We start from the raw sequence: 15,663 nt of genomic DNA, 5'->3' as shown, positions 1-15,663 counted from the left end.
CTTAATATAACTGTGGAAATGAACACGATTTAGAGCCGAGCCATTCTTAGAGCAACATCTCCAACAACAAAGTAATATCCAAAATTTGATCCAACTATGTGCAACACATGTAGTTTCCATGTTTTTATAAAATAAATTGTGGAAGACATCTATAATTTGTTATTTTTTAATAAAATTGTCCTATATCGTGTACATACATTTGTGTCTGTGCATATACATAAGTATATAGGATAAAATAAATGGATAAGCAATATTTTTTGATTAAAAAATTGTTTATGGAATTACATCGTTTGGAACTACGTCCTACGTAAGATTTAAATCGACGAAAAAACCTTGTACTTGTATATTGTCGGATATCTTGATATCGATATTGATTTATCCTTTCATACGAGTCGAGAGACGCACGTTTTTCACGTTTAAGTAATGAAATTTATCTAAAGGACTGCCAATGGGTCAGCGAGTCTTAATTTGTGAAATATACTGTAAAAGTTAAAGATACGTTGTCATCGTTATTCGTATATGCGTAGGTATTATGCATGCGACATACTTGGTCATTTCGCTGTATCTTTGGCCGTAATTTTTTGTCGACTTGAACCAATTTGCTTCAGATAATAAAGAATCCTTTGTCCAAAATCCTATCTCTTGCGCTCTCGTCGTTGGTATTCTGTACATATCCGTCGGTCCAACCGGTTTCCATAAACCCTTCTTTCTTTGCAAGTACATGCGCTCGTTACTTCCGTATGAGAAGCCATCGGTAGTACCAAGAATCGGATCAAGCTTGTTATAAACTTCGCTAAAACTCCGATTTTTATGACGACGTAAACGTTCTTCTAGAATTTCTTTAATATTCGGCAATATAACTGGTTCTTGATAATCTAAAAATTTCGACATATGTATTAATTGTTCCGTCATCGTGGAGATGGTAAACTTCTCTAATTACGATCGACTTTAATAGATATTAATGATATAACATAGAAGAGAAAAGCGCCAATACGCAGATTTTACCTTTGTTTAACGTTTCGGTGAAGTAATTGCCGTAACCGGTCAAAGTAAGCCCAAACATCTCCATGGTTAAGATATTACGTTCGTATATAAGTACGTCGTATAATATAAATAGAAATACAAAAATTAAGGTTGAATTAAATCTATATAGCATTGTACTATACATACATATATTCACAGTATCAATTTTTGTTAATCACAGAACTAATGTCACTTTCAAATATTTTTCTATACGATCCAATGTTATAACCATACAATTCAAAAATTAATATATTATGCGAAATGTCGAATGCTAAAATAATGTCTCATATCTGATTTGTAATGTTACGATAGTGAGATAGCATAAAAATATATCTTTATTTTTTATAAATATATAATAACACTGTGACAAATTATTTAATCTAGAAAAACAATTGTATGAAATGAAATTAGCTTAAAATCTACAGAAATATAGATCAAAGAAATTAGAGATTATTTAAAAAATTGTGCGTTTATAAAAATCCCATGTTTTTAGTGAAAACAAAATGTCAAATGCAGTTTTGACTATTTATCTATCAACAAAGCGAATTCGAGAGAGTTCATTCAGAAGAATTCTGTGAATCTTAAAAAAGGCATTAAATTTCTGATACAATTATTGTTAATTGTTTCACATTTTTTTATCGCCAGTTACACACATACGTTTACTTATAGATACTGTCTGCGAACTAAGTGTTCATTATTGATATTATATTAATCATAAGCATCTTCGAATCGATCGTCGTGTTCCCATCCTTTGTTCCTACTACCGGGTTTAGGTGACATTGGATTTGCGAAAGGTTTGGAGTTATTTTTAAAGTTTTTCTTTGTATTATTTGCGCCAGGTCCTCGTATCGCTCTTGGAACAGTATTTTCTGTTGTAAAATTCTTTTTATTGGTATTCATTGCCGCATAATCCCTCTGATCACAATTTTCATCTTTGACCATCGAGGTACTACTTGCCTCGGATTCTTGATTTGTATCGTTTTTATTTTCTTTCAAATTTTTTACAGTTTTTAAATCTAATAAGATATTAAATTATAACGCTATATCATCTTTGCTATCATACACAAAATACGACTGACATGCCTGAGATAAAAAAGAACAGAGTCATTAAATACTACCTTCATTATTTTCAGTATTAGTAAGATCCCTATTGTGTCTTTGTAGATATATCAAAACTGTTGTACCAAGATGGGACGTATAATAATCGTATAAATTTACAGGCAGTGAATTAAATTGTTGATTAGCTAAATCAATGATCAGTAACAACATTCCCTTGGCTGCGTACGACAGGCTATTATTTGTAAGAGTTTCTCTTACATTTAACATAAATTGATCTAATTCCGGTCTTTTATACATGCCTTTACCATTAATAATAACCTAAAATGAAGTATGCAAATATAGGATTAAAACTTTATTATAAATTAATATAATTTAATGTAACTTTGGTGCAAATAAGACTGAATGATAAAACCTGTGTAGCGACAAGTTCAATGTCTTCCTCGGTTGCTGTTTCTAACAACATGCTCCAATAATCGAGTAATGGTAATTCCAATATTCTTAGAGGTTTACCAGTTATTAGCGTCATTTGATAATAAATTTCTCCAAGTAAAGAAACAACGTTTCGAAATAATGTAGCACTTTCTTTTCTAATTTCTTTTCTTCCTGAAAAAAATATCCGTTATTACGTATTGGGGTTATAGTACTAAGATAAATAAGAAATACAAATTTAAAATTTTAATAAGGGACGCACTCTTGTAATCATTTTGCAAAGTACTCAGCAATAGATATCGCATAGTTTGGTTCTCATTAACCTCGATGGTAAAGAATGTTACGTCGCTGAATAAACTTGCCAACTTTATACCAAAGATTTTATCTTCCAAAGCACGTTTATATAGAGTATCAAACATGGACCTGAAACGTTCTATCTTTAATTAAGAGAAAGAGAGAGAATATCGTTTTAAATAAAAGACAAAAATAATACTTTAATGTTTCTTCATCCTTCGTAGTAAGAACAAGATGAACTATTTCACTTATTTGTTCCGTTGGTATCAATTCATTTATAGCGAGATTATTTATTCCCTCTATAATGTCATTGCATACGAATTGATTGTATTTGTTGGATGCATTTCCTCCAGGTCTTCTTAATGGAACCTCAACTACTTTTACTCTTCCGCGTGATCGGCCTCCACTCCACGATATCATGTTTGGGTTATTGGAGGACGGTAATGCCATACTATATTCTGTATTTCACATAAATGATATTTAAACAAATACGTCGAATACTTGAACAATCAATCATAATACTTGCGTACACAGTAATCCCACTTTGAATTTCAACTCTATTTGTAAAAATAAAAGAAATTTAAAAAATAAATTTTTGTAAAGTATACATACATCGAAATAATAATGTCTTATTAACGCAGTACATATTTATATACACGTTCTAAATCACTCGTTATACTTGGAATCGCATAGGCGATTAAACGATTAATACGTACTTATTTCAAATCAATTCGGTTTACAAACAGTAGACTATTCCATATTGATAAAATCATACTTTTATTTCGTCGTGTCAACTACCGTCAAAGAGAAGGATATACATCGTGTTTTATTGCTGTATAATTATAATTTTACGTGCTACCGGTAGAGTGCGCGGTTGTGTATTGCCGGCAATATAACGAATTCGAACGTCTTCATTTTCATTTTGACGATATTAACGATTACATAATTTCCTTCGCTAATCAAAGATAAATTGTCTTATTTAAATAATTTTCTACTATGCATTCGCTTCTTTATAAGAGTTTTTTTTTATTTATGTTTCTTCAAGCCTTATCTGTACATGTGTTTACAAAGAACTTTGAGATGTTTTAGATAAATTTCATTAATAAAATCAATCAATTATTAGGGTTTGCTAGATGACCGGTAAATAAAGAGATGATGGCTTTCTGTTTGGTTTGATTTGCCGCCGACATTTTCTTTATGATGCTGTAGTAAAATGGACGATCGACCTTAAATGTCATAGGTATGACTAAACTAAATGTAGCTATGACCACTCCTGCAACAGAATTATATGATCATAGTAAATAGATTAAAACTATATTAATTTTATATAAATCAATTATCAATTAAATGAACGATATAACTATGAGTGAAAGCGCGATCTATATATCCACAGATAATCGAGTGCCAAAACATTGAGAGATGTGGCAAGTATAATTTGATTTCATGCAATGAGTTTGAAGAGACATACATATGTATATGTGGTTGTGTGCACATACGAATATAGATACAAAACAAATACAAATGCACGCACACACACAGAGTAGGACAAAAACTTTTGTCCCGCGACGAAATATCTTGGTTATTTCTAAAGTATGAAAAAATGTTACATACAAAGCTTGAATGATATGAAAGGGAGCATAATAATTGCGATGTAAATATTTTTTATGCAAGTGAAGACTTCAAGAAGAGATTTCAAGGTAATCTCTCTTTTTTTTTTTTTTTTTTTTTAATGGAATACTATATTCTTTTTTGTCATTGTCTGATAGTTGCTGTTGTCACGATATCAGCGTTCTAACATTAAAGGTCATTCAAGGTTAAATGTAATAGTAAAATAAACTCTTTTTACAGATGTTCAAAGTGGTGATAATTTGTATTCATGCAACATTGCAATATTTTTATTGCTGAATCGCGAGCATATCCTATGACCTCAGAACTTATTAACGCAGCACATGTCAAGCTTAAAATCTCCGCGTAAAAAGTATTTACATCATATTTTGCTACCCTCCGTATAACTCAAATTTTGTATATAACATTTTTCCATATTATTACATATAACGGAAATTATTAGATAGAATTAGAAATTAAATAGATGGACAAAGTTTTTATCCCATTCCGTATGTATAAAATTATATTTATTATTTAATTATAAATATGAATATATATGATATATATATATGATATAAAGAAAAAAAGATATAAAATGTGAATTTCTATTTTAATAATTGAGATTGGGTAAATGCGAATACATTATTTTATTAATAGGTTACATAATCGCGAACTAATTGGAGTAATCGATATATAGATAGCTGCAAGCATTAATTCTTCGGCTCGGCGACACGACCTAAGAATAAGGATATTGGATCATTGGATTCGTTTCCACCGTTTCCGGTTACTTTGATGATAGCATAGAAAAATGGATGATCGACGATAAATTCAAGTTCGGAGACCAGAGCACTTTCCACGAATAACACTGCAACTGAGTCGGAGGAAAACATGTAATCACATTTATATTGACACTTTCACTAATCTAGTTAATAGGTAAAGATACACGTGCAAATGCAAATACATAGACGTATACGAGATGTCAAGAATGATCGATCGAAAAGATAAATGCGCAACAGAAAAAAGAAAAAAAGAAAAAAGTCACATGTGATTATGTTAATATTTATATTTGGTTTAATATTATCATTCGATGAATAATTTTCATTTAATTTCTAATCTCATAAAAAAATCATTTGTAAAAAATAATTTCAGAGCTTCTATAGGTACCTATATAATATTAGAAGATCAAGATTTAGGTTCGGTGATATGTCCCTCGAATAATGGCGTCACGTTCATATCGTTTCTTCGATCTTCTAGACGAACGATACTATAGAAAAATGGATGATCGATCATAAAGTCTACTTGGATCGGTATACTCGCTAATGCCACAAATATTCCTGAAACAAATTATTCATTGGCACGATTGAAATTTCGATAGAAATCTTGGATTTTGCAATCTTTCATTAAAATTTGACCATCACAAAAGCTGGTGAGGTGTCGGTGCAGCGGTAAAAAGAATTGACTGGGAAAATTTGTCAAATCGAGGATCTGTACATTAGTATATTGAATTTTGATATGAGATAATATTCCTTTCGTTTGAAAGAATATTATCAGAGGAGCGTATTCAATTTAATTTCGCAAAGAAGCGAGAGAAGATTGAAAAAAGAGATAATCCTTATGGATTTCATTAAGCGTGTTTAGTTCAGCCCCTGAACGGCATGTTATTCATTTAGATCGCTCTTTTTCTTCTTTTCAGCGAAGTTTCTTTTTTATTGTTCTCGAGATTTTTCTTTATAAGAGAATTTTTCTGATATTCCGGATTGCTCCTAATGACGCTTACACGAAAAGAATGTTCTTACGCGAAACATTGTCTTCGGTTAAAATAAAAGCGCGGGTCGAAAACTGTCGAAGAACGTTGTAACTAATCATCGATCATAAAGACATACGAGTATTTTTATCACTCTACAATCTTCTTTTTTCCGAATGATTTTCAAATGACATTATTACACTATCATACATTATATAACGATATCATTGCTATCACATATTATTATAGATTTTCTTTTAAATAAGGATAAAACGCTAAAGGATTTTCGGATCTATTGGATGATCAAATCGAAAGGACGATCACAAACATAGATTCTTCTTGCGAAGATTTATTTTCAGTAATTTGTCACTTATAATATTTATTCGATTCAATGTTTTCGGAAGGATTTGGTCTCTTTTACAGCAGAATAGAATATACGAGTTATTATCCTCAAGTTGACATTTGTAACAAGCATTTTAAACATGACGCAATGTACGATTTAATACTCTATTGGATATATGTTCTATTCGGTAAGGCATTATCAGAGAAGTTGGTTTTAGAGTTGATTTGACGGATCGATCACGTGTGCAGTGAAAATACATAATTGTTTATTCGAGAATCCGCGGTTTTAACGATACTCAAATGAAAGGGATGATCGACATGATAACTCTGTCGCCATTTGTAATACACGAACGTTTCACCTGCTAACATTTAGTTATTAATTTACTTGTATATCTATATCTCATAACGTTTCATAGATAAACTCGACTCGATTTCTTCCGTTTCTTGTATCAACTCTTATTGTACTCCTGCGGCAGTGTACTTACAGAGGCGCTTGATCGCGTTCTAACTAATAATAGATTTCGATTGTAGATTCCTTAGGCTATTGCGTTGGATACATTGATGATTTCAACGTTTCATCGTATTAAAAGTTTATTCGCATAAGTTAGTGTCTACGTGAGGTATTTCGTGAAAATCAGCACGATAAGCGTTCACATAAGTTAGTGTCTACGTGAGGTATTTCGTGAAAGTAAGCACTTAGTAGCAATTAGTTTAGCTATTATCTTATAAGTTAGTAATGCGAACGTAACGATTTTACAGAAAAAGGAATGATTAATTAAAATTATCGTAATTGGGAATCGAAAAATCTGGATGGTATTTTCTTTTTTCTCTCTCTTTTTTTTTTCTTTGTTTTTATTTATAAACCCATTGCCAGCTTATTTCATTTCCCTTTCTTTTATTCTCTTCGATAGCATAAAAAGAGACTCGATGAATGTTTCAATTAATTTTCGAATGGAACAATATGTCTATTTCTTTCCTGGTTTAAGTTCGCTCGCGGTACCAATGAAAAGCAACAAATTGTTGTAAGTGGATTTTATCACAAAGTGGAAAGGCCTGTCCACCTTGAATATAGCCCTCCTGACTGGAAGACCGGGTCTCACTGGTCTCACTATACCACCTAAAATAGCCATTGTTAGTCATATAAAACGTAGTTGAAAAAGTTTTCAAATGCTTCGCACATTTCGAATTAAACGTCGCATCCCAGACGCACCTATCGATGACAAAACGGAACGAGATGAATGGTCTCTAAGCATCGAACATATGTATAAATGCAAAGGACGTCGAAAGAAATTACTTTCTTTTCTACATAGCTAGGGAATGCGGTCTAATAGTAAAGATAAGACGTGACATCCCTTTTTTTTGCGTTACCGTAAAACCGTGCCTTAACAATTTGCTTGGCGAAGGGCGATAGAACATCAGGAAATTTTTCGACGATGGAACGCAAGATAGTCTCGAACAAATCGCTGTTCGAAAGAAATAGAAACCTATCAAATGAATTTCGATATGATCCTTCAATTTTTCTTCAATTTTACGCTCCGAAAGAGCAACGTCGCGATCATGGATTTGTTTGACTTATTGAATTAATAGATATGCGATAAATGTGGTTAGTAACTATCAATGGAATAAGTGATTTATATTCCGTTTTTTTTTCTCTTTTTAAACAAGTCGTTGCGGTCGAAAAAACGTTGCGATAAAATGTCTAATTTTCTCATAGAGTTGATATACCTAGTTTTGCAACTTTTGCTCGATTCGATCTCTGATAGTAAACAAACACTTTTGCAAGCATGTTTTATTTTTACGTAATCTCGATACAATATCAGAGCGCTTCTCTTTCCGTGCTTATTGCGACACGATTCGCGCGTGCGCGAGAGAAAGAGGAAGAAAGAGAATTATCTTGAAAAGAGCGGGGGCTGGGATAATCTTTGTCATCTGTGTCTACCTGGCACCGAGACCGGCAAATCTCCCACCTACGTTTCCAGCGAATAAGACAATGTCATTGCGCCTTATCTCAAAGTGGAAAGACCTATTCGCGTTAAATGTTTTCCTGTACAATGGGTGAGATGCTCCTACTATTTTTGTATCTATAACAATCACGGGTAAAATTAATTATTCATTATGACATTGAACCTTTATAAGAAAGAATTGAAGCGAACGAGTTTTCAAGCATAGTGGATATTTTAAGAGAAATATGTTTGGATATTCGAAAGCAAAAATAAGTTATCGATTTTTATAGCCGTGAGAATAATTCGTCCAGCCGAGAGACAACGTTGAAACAAAAAAGCGACACAGTCATCGAAATCTTAATTATGGATTTTAAAGAATGAAACGAAAGATGAGTTCGACTGTGACAGGATGTTCTACGAGATGTGAATAGAATACGAGGAATGTTAATTAAACATAGCGCATAGAAACATGTATAATAGTAAAAAGAAATGAATGAATAAATAATGAAAAAAATCGATTCAACGAATCTTTCGACGATTCCTTCTAAAAGGATCGTCAGCTCGTATTATCGATACATTCGTATTTATTATCGTTCAACGCGCATTCATTCGTATCATGGCTTTTGAACTTTAGCAATAAACAAAGAAACATTGTCTCTCTGTATCATAACTAAGAACGGCCTGTCAACGTGGACTGGATCGACCGTAGATGTTCCTAGTCTCTCTTCAATGTGAACACCTGAAACAGTATTGCAGTTTTCCTAATAACTAAAGAACCAAGGGAAGAAAAAAATCTTCGTTAATCCAGCCGTCACCATCGAAGAAGAATTCAAAGTGCATTGTCCTTAACTATTGTATATACATTCGTATAAATAACCATCAAACATAACCCATCAAACACCAACTAATTGTAAGTACTTTGTCAAGCGTAATAAATCAAGAAGAAAGCGATGACTGCCGAACGATCGTCAATAGCGACATCGTGTAACAGTAGTGACATTCAACTACTGACGTAAGTGTAACTATCGTCAAGATTTTAAAACGTTCCACGGAGGATAACACTTGGGTCGCATACGTACATGTATGTATGTATTAAAATTTTTGATTAAGTTCGAATATTAAATGATTTATTTATTATCGGTTATACGTCGAGAATAGCTCTATCATTTATTCTAGTTATTTTTAATGAACACTCGGATCCGTAATGTGAGCAGCGAACAGTTGTATGCCTTTGTACGTTATCGTAGCTAAGAATGGTCTGTCAGCTTTCATCAATGGTTTAGGTCTAGGACGTCCTGATTTAACGCCGATATTAACATCTGAAAAGACATGAAATTTTGCTCTAACGCGTTCCTTAACGGAACTAAAAGGATGAAACGAGTTGAGTTAATGCGATCCATCACCATCCATAAATAAAAGAAACTGATCGAGACGACACTATCCTGGATAAAACTAAATCATTCATTTCGACAAAGCATGAACGATGACACTTCCAGCGAATTCGTCGAAATTAATTTGCTTTTTTTTCCGATAGCAACACCACAAAAAAGGAACGCGTTACGTCACGTCAAGCTGATCACCAGATAAGAATGTAACGGACAACAATTTTAACGAATACTCCGACATTTTCTATAGCACTTTATGCATACATACGTACCTCTCGATGTCTTCGAAGCAGCATCTACCTCATTCCAATGATACTCTCTATATATACTTTACTTGGTTTATAGATTTAATTTAGGAATGATCGCGCTCCCAAAAGAAAATATTATTTTGCTGTACAATGTATTTTTTATTGAAACTATTCGTTTATGCGTGTGTATAAATAAATGTACGTTCCTACGTCGTACGTCATACGAATCTATGCCAATAAATTACACGAGATACTAAAAAGATTTTTAAAATATATAGACGTCTACGACAAGTTTTGTCTTAGAAAAAAGGAAAGAAGGAACAATTTTTGAATTGATAAAATTAAAAAATTTTAGAGAGCGAAACGCGATCTGCGGGAACTGCAAGAGTTGGATGGTTTGCGTCTATCTACATATATGAACGATGATTCATATCGAGCCAGCTTCGCGAGGAATACGCTCCCGTTGAATCAATTAATTAAAGTTTATATTATATCTACGACAAATTATTAAAACGGCGATAAGAGCGAAATTAACGAGCAGAGAACTACGACTATTAAATAATCGACCAGTGAGCAGCTTATATCGTCGCTCTTAAAGGTTCTGTAGTAGCTCCGACGTAAACGTACTCTTGTTGAAACGGGAAACGCGCTTTGTGAGATTCTTACGCGACATGTGACGCTTATCGATTGACCGATAAGCTTGAAAAAAAAAAAAGAATGACATCTTATTTTTAGAACTATGTGTATATACGCGTGCATGTACTTGTGTGTGTAAACAAATGACTTATATGAAAACAAAACAAAAATAAAACAGAACAAAAATAAAAAAATTAAAAAAAAAAACAAAAACAAAATAAAAAGCATTGAAAAGCACGTTAGAAAATGCATGGCACTAAATACATACAAATGCGTGTATCACATGTCGGGTAGATATTATCTAAAAACGGGGAGAAAAAAAGGAAAAACGGAGAAAGCCGCGTGCTAATTTTGTTGCGTCAGAACGGAGGTCACGATTACGAGTTGATTTTCGCCTGGAACAGGACGAGATCTCCGTATTTAATGATCGCCAGAAACGGTCGATCGACATTGAATTGAACCGGCTGCGGTGGAGACCAGGAGCTCGAAAGAGGCCTGATACTGATACCTGTTAGAAGAATCAATGAAACAGAGTATTATAGACTCGACCGATTCAAGTAAATAATAAATGGGATGGAAGAAAAATAATGTGGGTGAAAGAGAGAAAAGCGTTATATCGAAATGAAATATATCATTTACATATAGACGATATGGAAAGGCCCTGCGAGAGTTCGCATCCGCGTTGATGAATATCGATACGACGAATCTTTCTACGACGTCTTATAACTCTTTTGCTTTACTCGTTTTCATTTCGACGGGATCGAGTCGCGAGTTAGAGTAAAGAGTTACTCAGGAATTTATCAGGGATTCTCCTCGATAAAACGTCGAGAGAACGATACTTTCCTTCGATCGGGAAAATGTAAAGATAAAATAAGGTCTTCACCGTTATCGCGTCAAGATACGATCCGACAATGAGACGAGATATAACGTTGTCTGTTGTTTGACGAATCAAGAAATACACATACGATTTAAGGAGAGCGATAGTGATCGGATAAAGTTCTTAAAGAGAAAGCAAAAGGAAAGGAAAAGACGCGGTTCGGTACAAGAAACACGCTCAAAGGATAAACCTCACACTTTGATAGAAGAAAGAAAACATGAAATATTGCAAATACGATTGCAGGATGCATTAACATTTAAAAACATTTAGAATCGCAGAGCTCTCACACGTAGAAGCACATATAGATACGTTATACGCGCCATACCTAATAGGTACCGAAGAAATTCTGAGAAAGTGAATGCGATAAGCAAAAGAAAAGGATATAGAATCGATTGTTCGTTCGTTCGTTTCTTTCAGCGACGATGAATCGTTAAATAATGACGAATGTGAATTTCGACAGATCGTTTCTCAGAACTTTGTGAAAGCGAAAGAAAAAAAATAAATAAGAGAAGAGACAAAGTCATCGTTGACGATTCATCTCGATAGACTTTGTCCACTTCCATTTCGTTAAAATACAATATAAACAGCAAACAGCACGTAAGTACTTGCTACATACTTGCTCGTAAGTACTTACCACTTGCTCCCGCAGCTTCGCTACCTTCCTCGTTAACTTCGATAAAAGCCTTTTGTACGACGTCGGAGATTTTGAGCTCAACGTCAGAAATACCTTTGAAGTTAGCACTTTGGCTAAAGGCCTCCTTTATTCCCAACTGAACAAAAAGATTATAATGTTTTGATATTATATGTATGTCACCTTTTTGTACGCAACGTCTAATACGCACGTTTTGAAGATGTCCATTGAGATTGAGAGTGCTTTCGATCTTGAATTTAGGCAGATGCAGCATAACCTCGGTTTTATATGCCTTCTTGAGAAGTTCGCCGATATCATGTTGGGGCAATTTCTCTTCGAGTTGAGGCAATCCGTCGATATCGTTTGGCATGATGATGACCATGCTGAATTCTTCGCCCTGAATAAATAAGAATTGATTTAAGAAATTATTTTGTCAGTTAATCGTAAAATTTAGCATCAACGTGCACGCGCCAAATTACTTTGTATGGAAGCTCGAGTAACTTTGCGTTCAATTCGGCAAGTTCAGCGTATCTAAACTTTCCAGACATGTACATGGTGGGTACGTTTATAACTTCGTTCTTGGTGACGTGGAAAGGTTCGTTTTTAGTAAATTTGGGATCAAATTTGGTTTTCCAGTTGCCCTTGAAGTATACAGCATTGACGAGCACCATGGCGGTAGCACCATTTATTTTATCTTTAATTGAAATAAACATAGACCTGTTAGAAGTGCGATAAAGAAGGGGGAGAGAATGGAAGATTAAAATTAAACTAACCCGGTTTAATAAGATCTTTGATGCGTTTATTGGTTTGTTCCTCGACCCACTGATTGATGGTACCGGCAGCTTGGAGATTTTGAGAAAAGTCCAAATTTTCCGATGTCGATAAAAAGGCAGATTGAGTCAATTCTTGGAAGCTCGGTTTTACCGTGAATTGCTTGTTAATGAATATTTTGTTGGCGAGACGAAGTTCTACGTCTTTGACGTTCTACGGGTGTAGTTTCGAATAAAAAATTAGATCAAAATTATAATCTTAAATAGAAAAAAAAAAAAAGAAAAGATTAATAAAAGTAGAAACGAGGTAAAAAGATCTTACATTAAGGGTACCGATGAGATTTGAATATCCACTTCTGGCTACGGACTCCTCTGGAAGGTGAAGAACTTGTTTGAATTCTTTCTCAGTATCTCCGCGCGAGCCATAAGCAGCCATGGAAAGAGCAATCGAGGCGCTAAGAGGAGACGTGATCAGATTGCCACTGTTTCCCTTGCCAACTTCCTAATGACATTTGTTAGACGTGTGCGAAGGTGCAATTAATAAAATATAAATTATTCCAAGAAAAAGAAAAAAATTATATTTCTTACTCGGAAAAATAACGATGAGAATTGATTGTTTCCATCGGTGATAGTCTGAACGGCCCTGTTTTCAGTTGGCCCTGCCATGCTGCTTGCAAGGCAGACTACCAAAATGGCTAATCCTTGTACTGGAAACGATTCGTTCATATTTGATTACATTTTCTTTCGATCAAATGAGATTACCTCGATGGCGCAACTTTAATCAATTACTTATAATAATTTGTCTATAATCTACGCTACGAACGTTTATGTACGTACATAGATATGTTCTTGGACGACCTAACATAATTTTATCGTAGAGTTAACAGATTCGATCTTAAACGTTTAACGCATAATGTTTCAACGAACAAATTTTACCGCGAGAAGAATGAAATGAAAAAAAAAAAAAAAACCAAAGGAAAAGAAAAAGAACGGCAGATAAGACGTAATCGAGAATAAAGTGCTACATGAAAATAAGGTCAAGATCGTTCGGTACGAGCACGATCTTTTCGAGCTTCGAAAGGAATTATCTCTATTTTCTGATTAAGGTCACATTAAATAGCTAGCGAGGAAGGTTAAATGAAAAGATAAATAAAATATAATTATAGAATACTGTAGAAATGATATTGTAATTTATTTCGTTACCGCGTCGATAGAAAATTCGGGGATGATAAAAATTGACGAAACGATCGGCATCCCTTATACGTATACGAATGCACAATTATGAGTTATCGATAGGATTGAAAAATCTTACATTACGATAAGTTCGTCGTATCGAGTACGACGAATGTTATTTTTCGCATATACGCGAAGAAAAGGAAAAAAAAAATTAAAGCGAATCTAATCGAAATAAAATGTGCAAAAGGACAATGTACAAAATACGTATATGCATAAGAATGTGTGTACATAACACTATCCAATATTTCCCGAGTCTCATCGGGAAAACCCATCGCGTCGGAGCGAGGAGGGGCAAGAGATTCTAGCATAATAAATAATAAATGCCGTAACGTGCTCTCTCTTACAAGTCTTAATAACTCTAAAGAAACAAGACGATGACGCGTATTTAAGTAAATTACTTGCGTCTACGTATATACGTACATACATACGATCGTCGACTTAACGATGAATCAATCGTCCGTAATCTCTTCCCGCGTATGATTTCTACAAATCCAAAATTTCTACGCTCTCTTTATATTTCGATGTATAATATTTTGAATTTTAATTTACTTACTCGAAAAGAAGAAAAATATGACAGAGCAAAGAGGAGAATAGTAAAGCGTCAACAAATGCTATGTATTCGTTCGATGTGTACAAACATGTATCAAGAAAAAACGTACTACATTCGTTCAAATTGATTCATGAATGAAAAGGATCGTGCCCACGAACACGTTCGCTCGTTACGACAATATAGATACATATGTGTGCGTGCGTGCGTGAATTCGAAAGAAAATTAAATAGAATTACATGAAGTGTGTATATAAAAGCAATAAATAAATGACGTATCGTTATAATTAAGCGTAAAATGAAATATACAGAGTAAATGTCTTCATCGAATTTCGCGTAATAGAGAAAGCTAATTAAGAGGATTGCGGATGATAACAAATCAATGCGGTACAATCAACGTTCACTCTTAAATACTAATGATCCGTGTTGACGTAGGATCCTAACTAGAAATCATTATCGATAATATGTTATTCCGATCGGAAGACGTATAATTGAAACGTCCTCGAAGTGCCCAATGACACGACATTGAGAAGCTCGGCTCGTAAGTTATACACGTCTTTTAAAATTCGAAACACGGCTCAAAGTCAAAGTTCGAAGTGGTATATCGAAGGGCATATTCGATTTTAGGAGAGATTCATATTTAAAAAAGTCTATAAGACTCCTACTCACGTGTATACATGTTGATCGGTTTCATCGATCGTCTCGTTTCGAATGCCGAACGTTGACTAAGAAACGAGTACTCGGTACGGTTATATAAAAGAGTGTTGCCCGAGGATCCGCCAAGAGACTCCCGATGACGGAATCGACGCCGCCATAGAAGCTACGCGAAGATCAAACTCGAAGCACCGATTTCGAGTACGAATAGCCAATCGCGTTGTTCGAACGACAAAAAGAT

At 34.1% G+C, this 15,663-nt stretch overlaps 2 protein-coding genes across 14 annotated transcripts; both read right to left on the bottom strand.

Annotated features, from left to right (window-relative positions):
- Window positions 1-155: 155 nt before the first annotated feature.
- On the bottom strand, window positions 156-3,661 carry LOC122637930. Of its 5 annotated transcripts, none has more exons than XM_043830466.1 (8): window positions 3,418-3,661; window positions 3,005-3,263; window positions 2,774-2,934; window positions 2,495-2,685; window positions 2,142-2,400; window positions 1,006-2,039; window positions 548-875; window positions 156-480 (listed from the first exon to the last, which is right to left on the bottom strand). In XM_043830466.1, the coding sequence occupies exons 2-6, from the start codon at window positions 3,253-3,255 to the stop codon at window positions 1,732-1,734; spliced, it is 1,170 nt and encodes a 389-aa protein (XP_043686401.1). In that variant the 5' UTR covers window positions 3,256-3,263; window positions 3,418-3,661; the 3' UTR covers window positions 156-480; window positions 548-875; window positions 1,006-1,731. The 5 variants fall into 5 exon arrangements, with proteins under 5 accessions (XP_043686401.1, XP_043686405.1, XP_043686400.1 ...); XM_043830470.1 differs by adding an exon at window positions 3,336-3,360 and having other exon boundaries at window positions 156-875; window positions 3,522-3,661; XM_043830465.1 differs by having other exon boundaries at window positions 156-875.
- Window positions 3,662-3,815: 154 nt separating this feature from the next.
- LOC122637927 (antichymotrypsin-2-like) lies at window positions 3,816-15,594 on the bottom strand. 9 transcript variants are annotated; one of them, XM_043830457.1, is made up of 9 exons: window positions 15,438-15,594; window positions 13,575-13,693; window positions 13,309-13,488; window positions 12,990-13,200; window positions 12,696-12,910; window positions 12,428-12,613; window positions 12,220-12,355; window positions 5,575-5,744; window positions 3,941-4,078 (listed from the first exon to the last, which is right to left on the bottom strand). In XM_043830457.1, the coding sequence occupies exons 1-8, from the start codon at window positions 15,460-15,462 to the stop codon at window positions 5,593-5,595; spliced, it is 1,224 nt and encodes a 407-aa protein (XP_043686392.1). In that variant the 5' UTR covers window positions 15,463-15,594; the 3' UTR covers window positions 3,941-4,078; window positions 5,575-5,592. The 9 variants fall into 9 exon arrangements, with proteins under 9 accessions (XP_043686388.1, XP_043686392.1, XP_043686390.1 ...); XM_043830458.1 differs by lacking the exon at window positions 3,941-4,078 and adding an exon at window positions 5,151-5,281; XM_043830453.1 differs by lacking the exon at window positions 5,575-5,744 and having other exon boundaries at window positions 3,816-4,078.
- Window positions 15,595-15,663: the final 69 nt, after the last annotated feature.

The sequence above is a fragment of the Vespula pensylvanica genome, chromosome 2 (genome assembly GCF_014466175.1).
Source record: "Vespula pensylvanica isolate Volc-1 chromosome 2, ASM1446617v1, whole genome shotgun sequence".
Taxonomy (NCBI): Eukaryota; Metazoa; Arthropoda; class Insecta; order Hymenoptera; family Vespidae; genus Vespula; species Vespula pensylvanica.
Note: the sequence above shows the minus strand (reverse complement) of the source record. Positions and strands in the feature narration are given on the sequence as shown.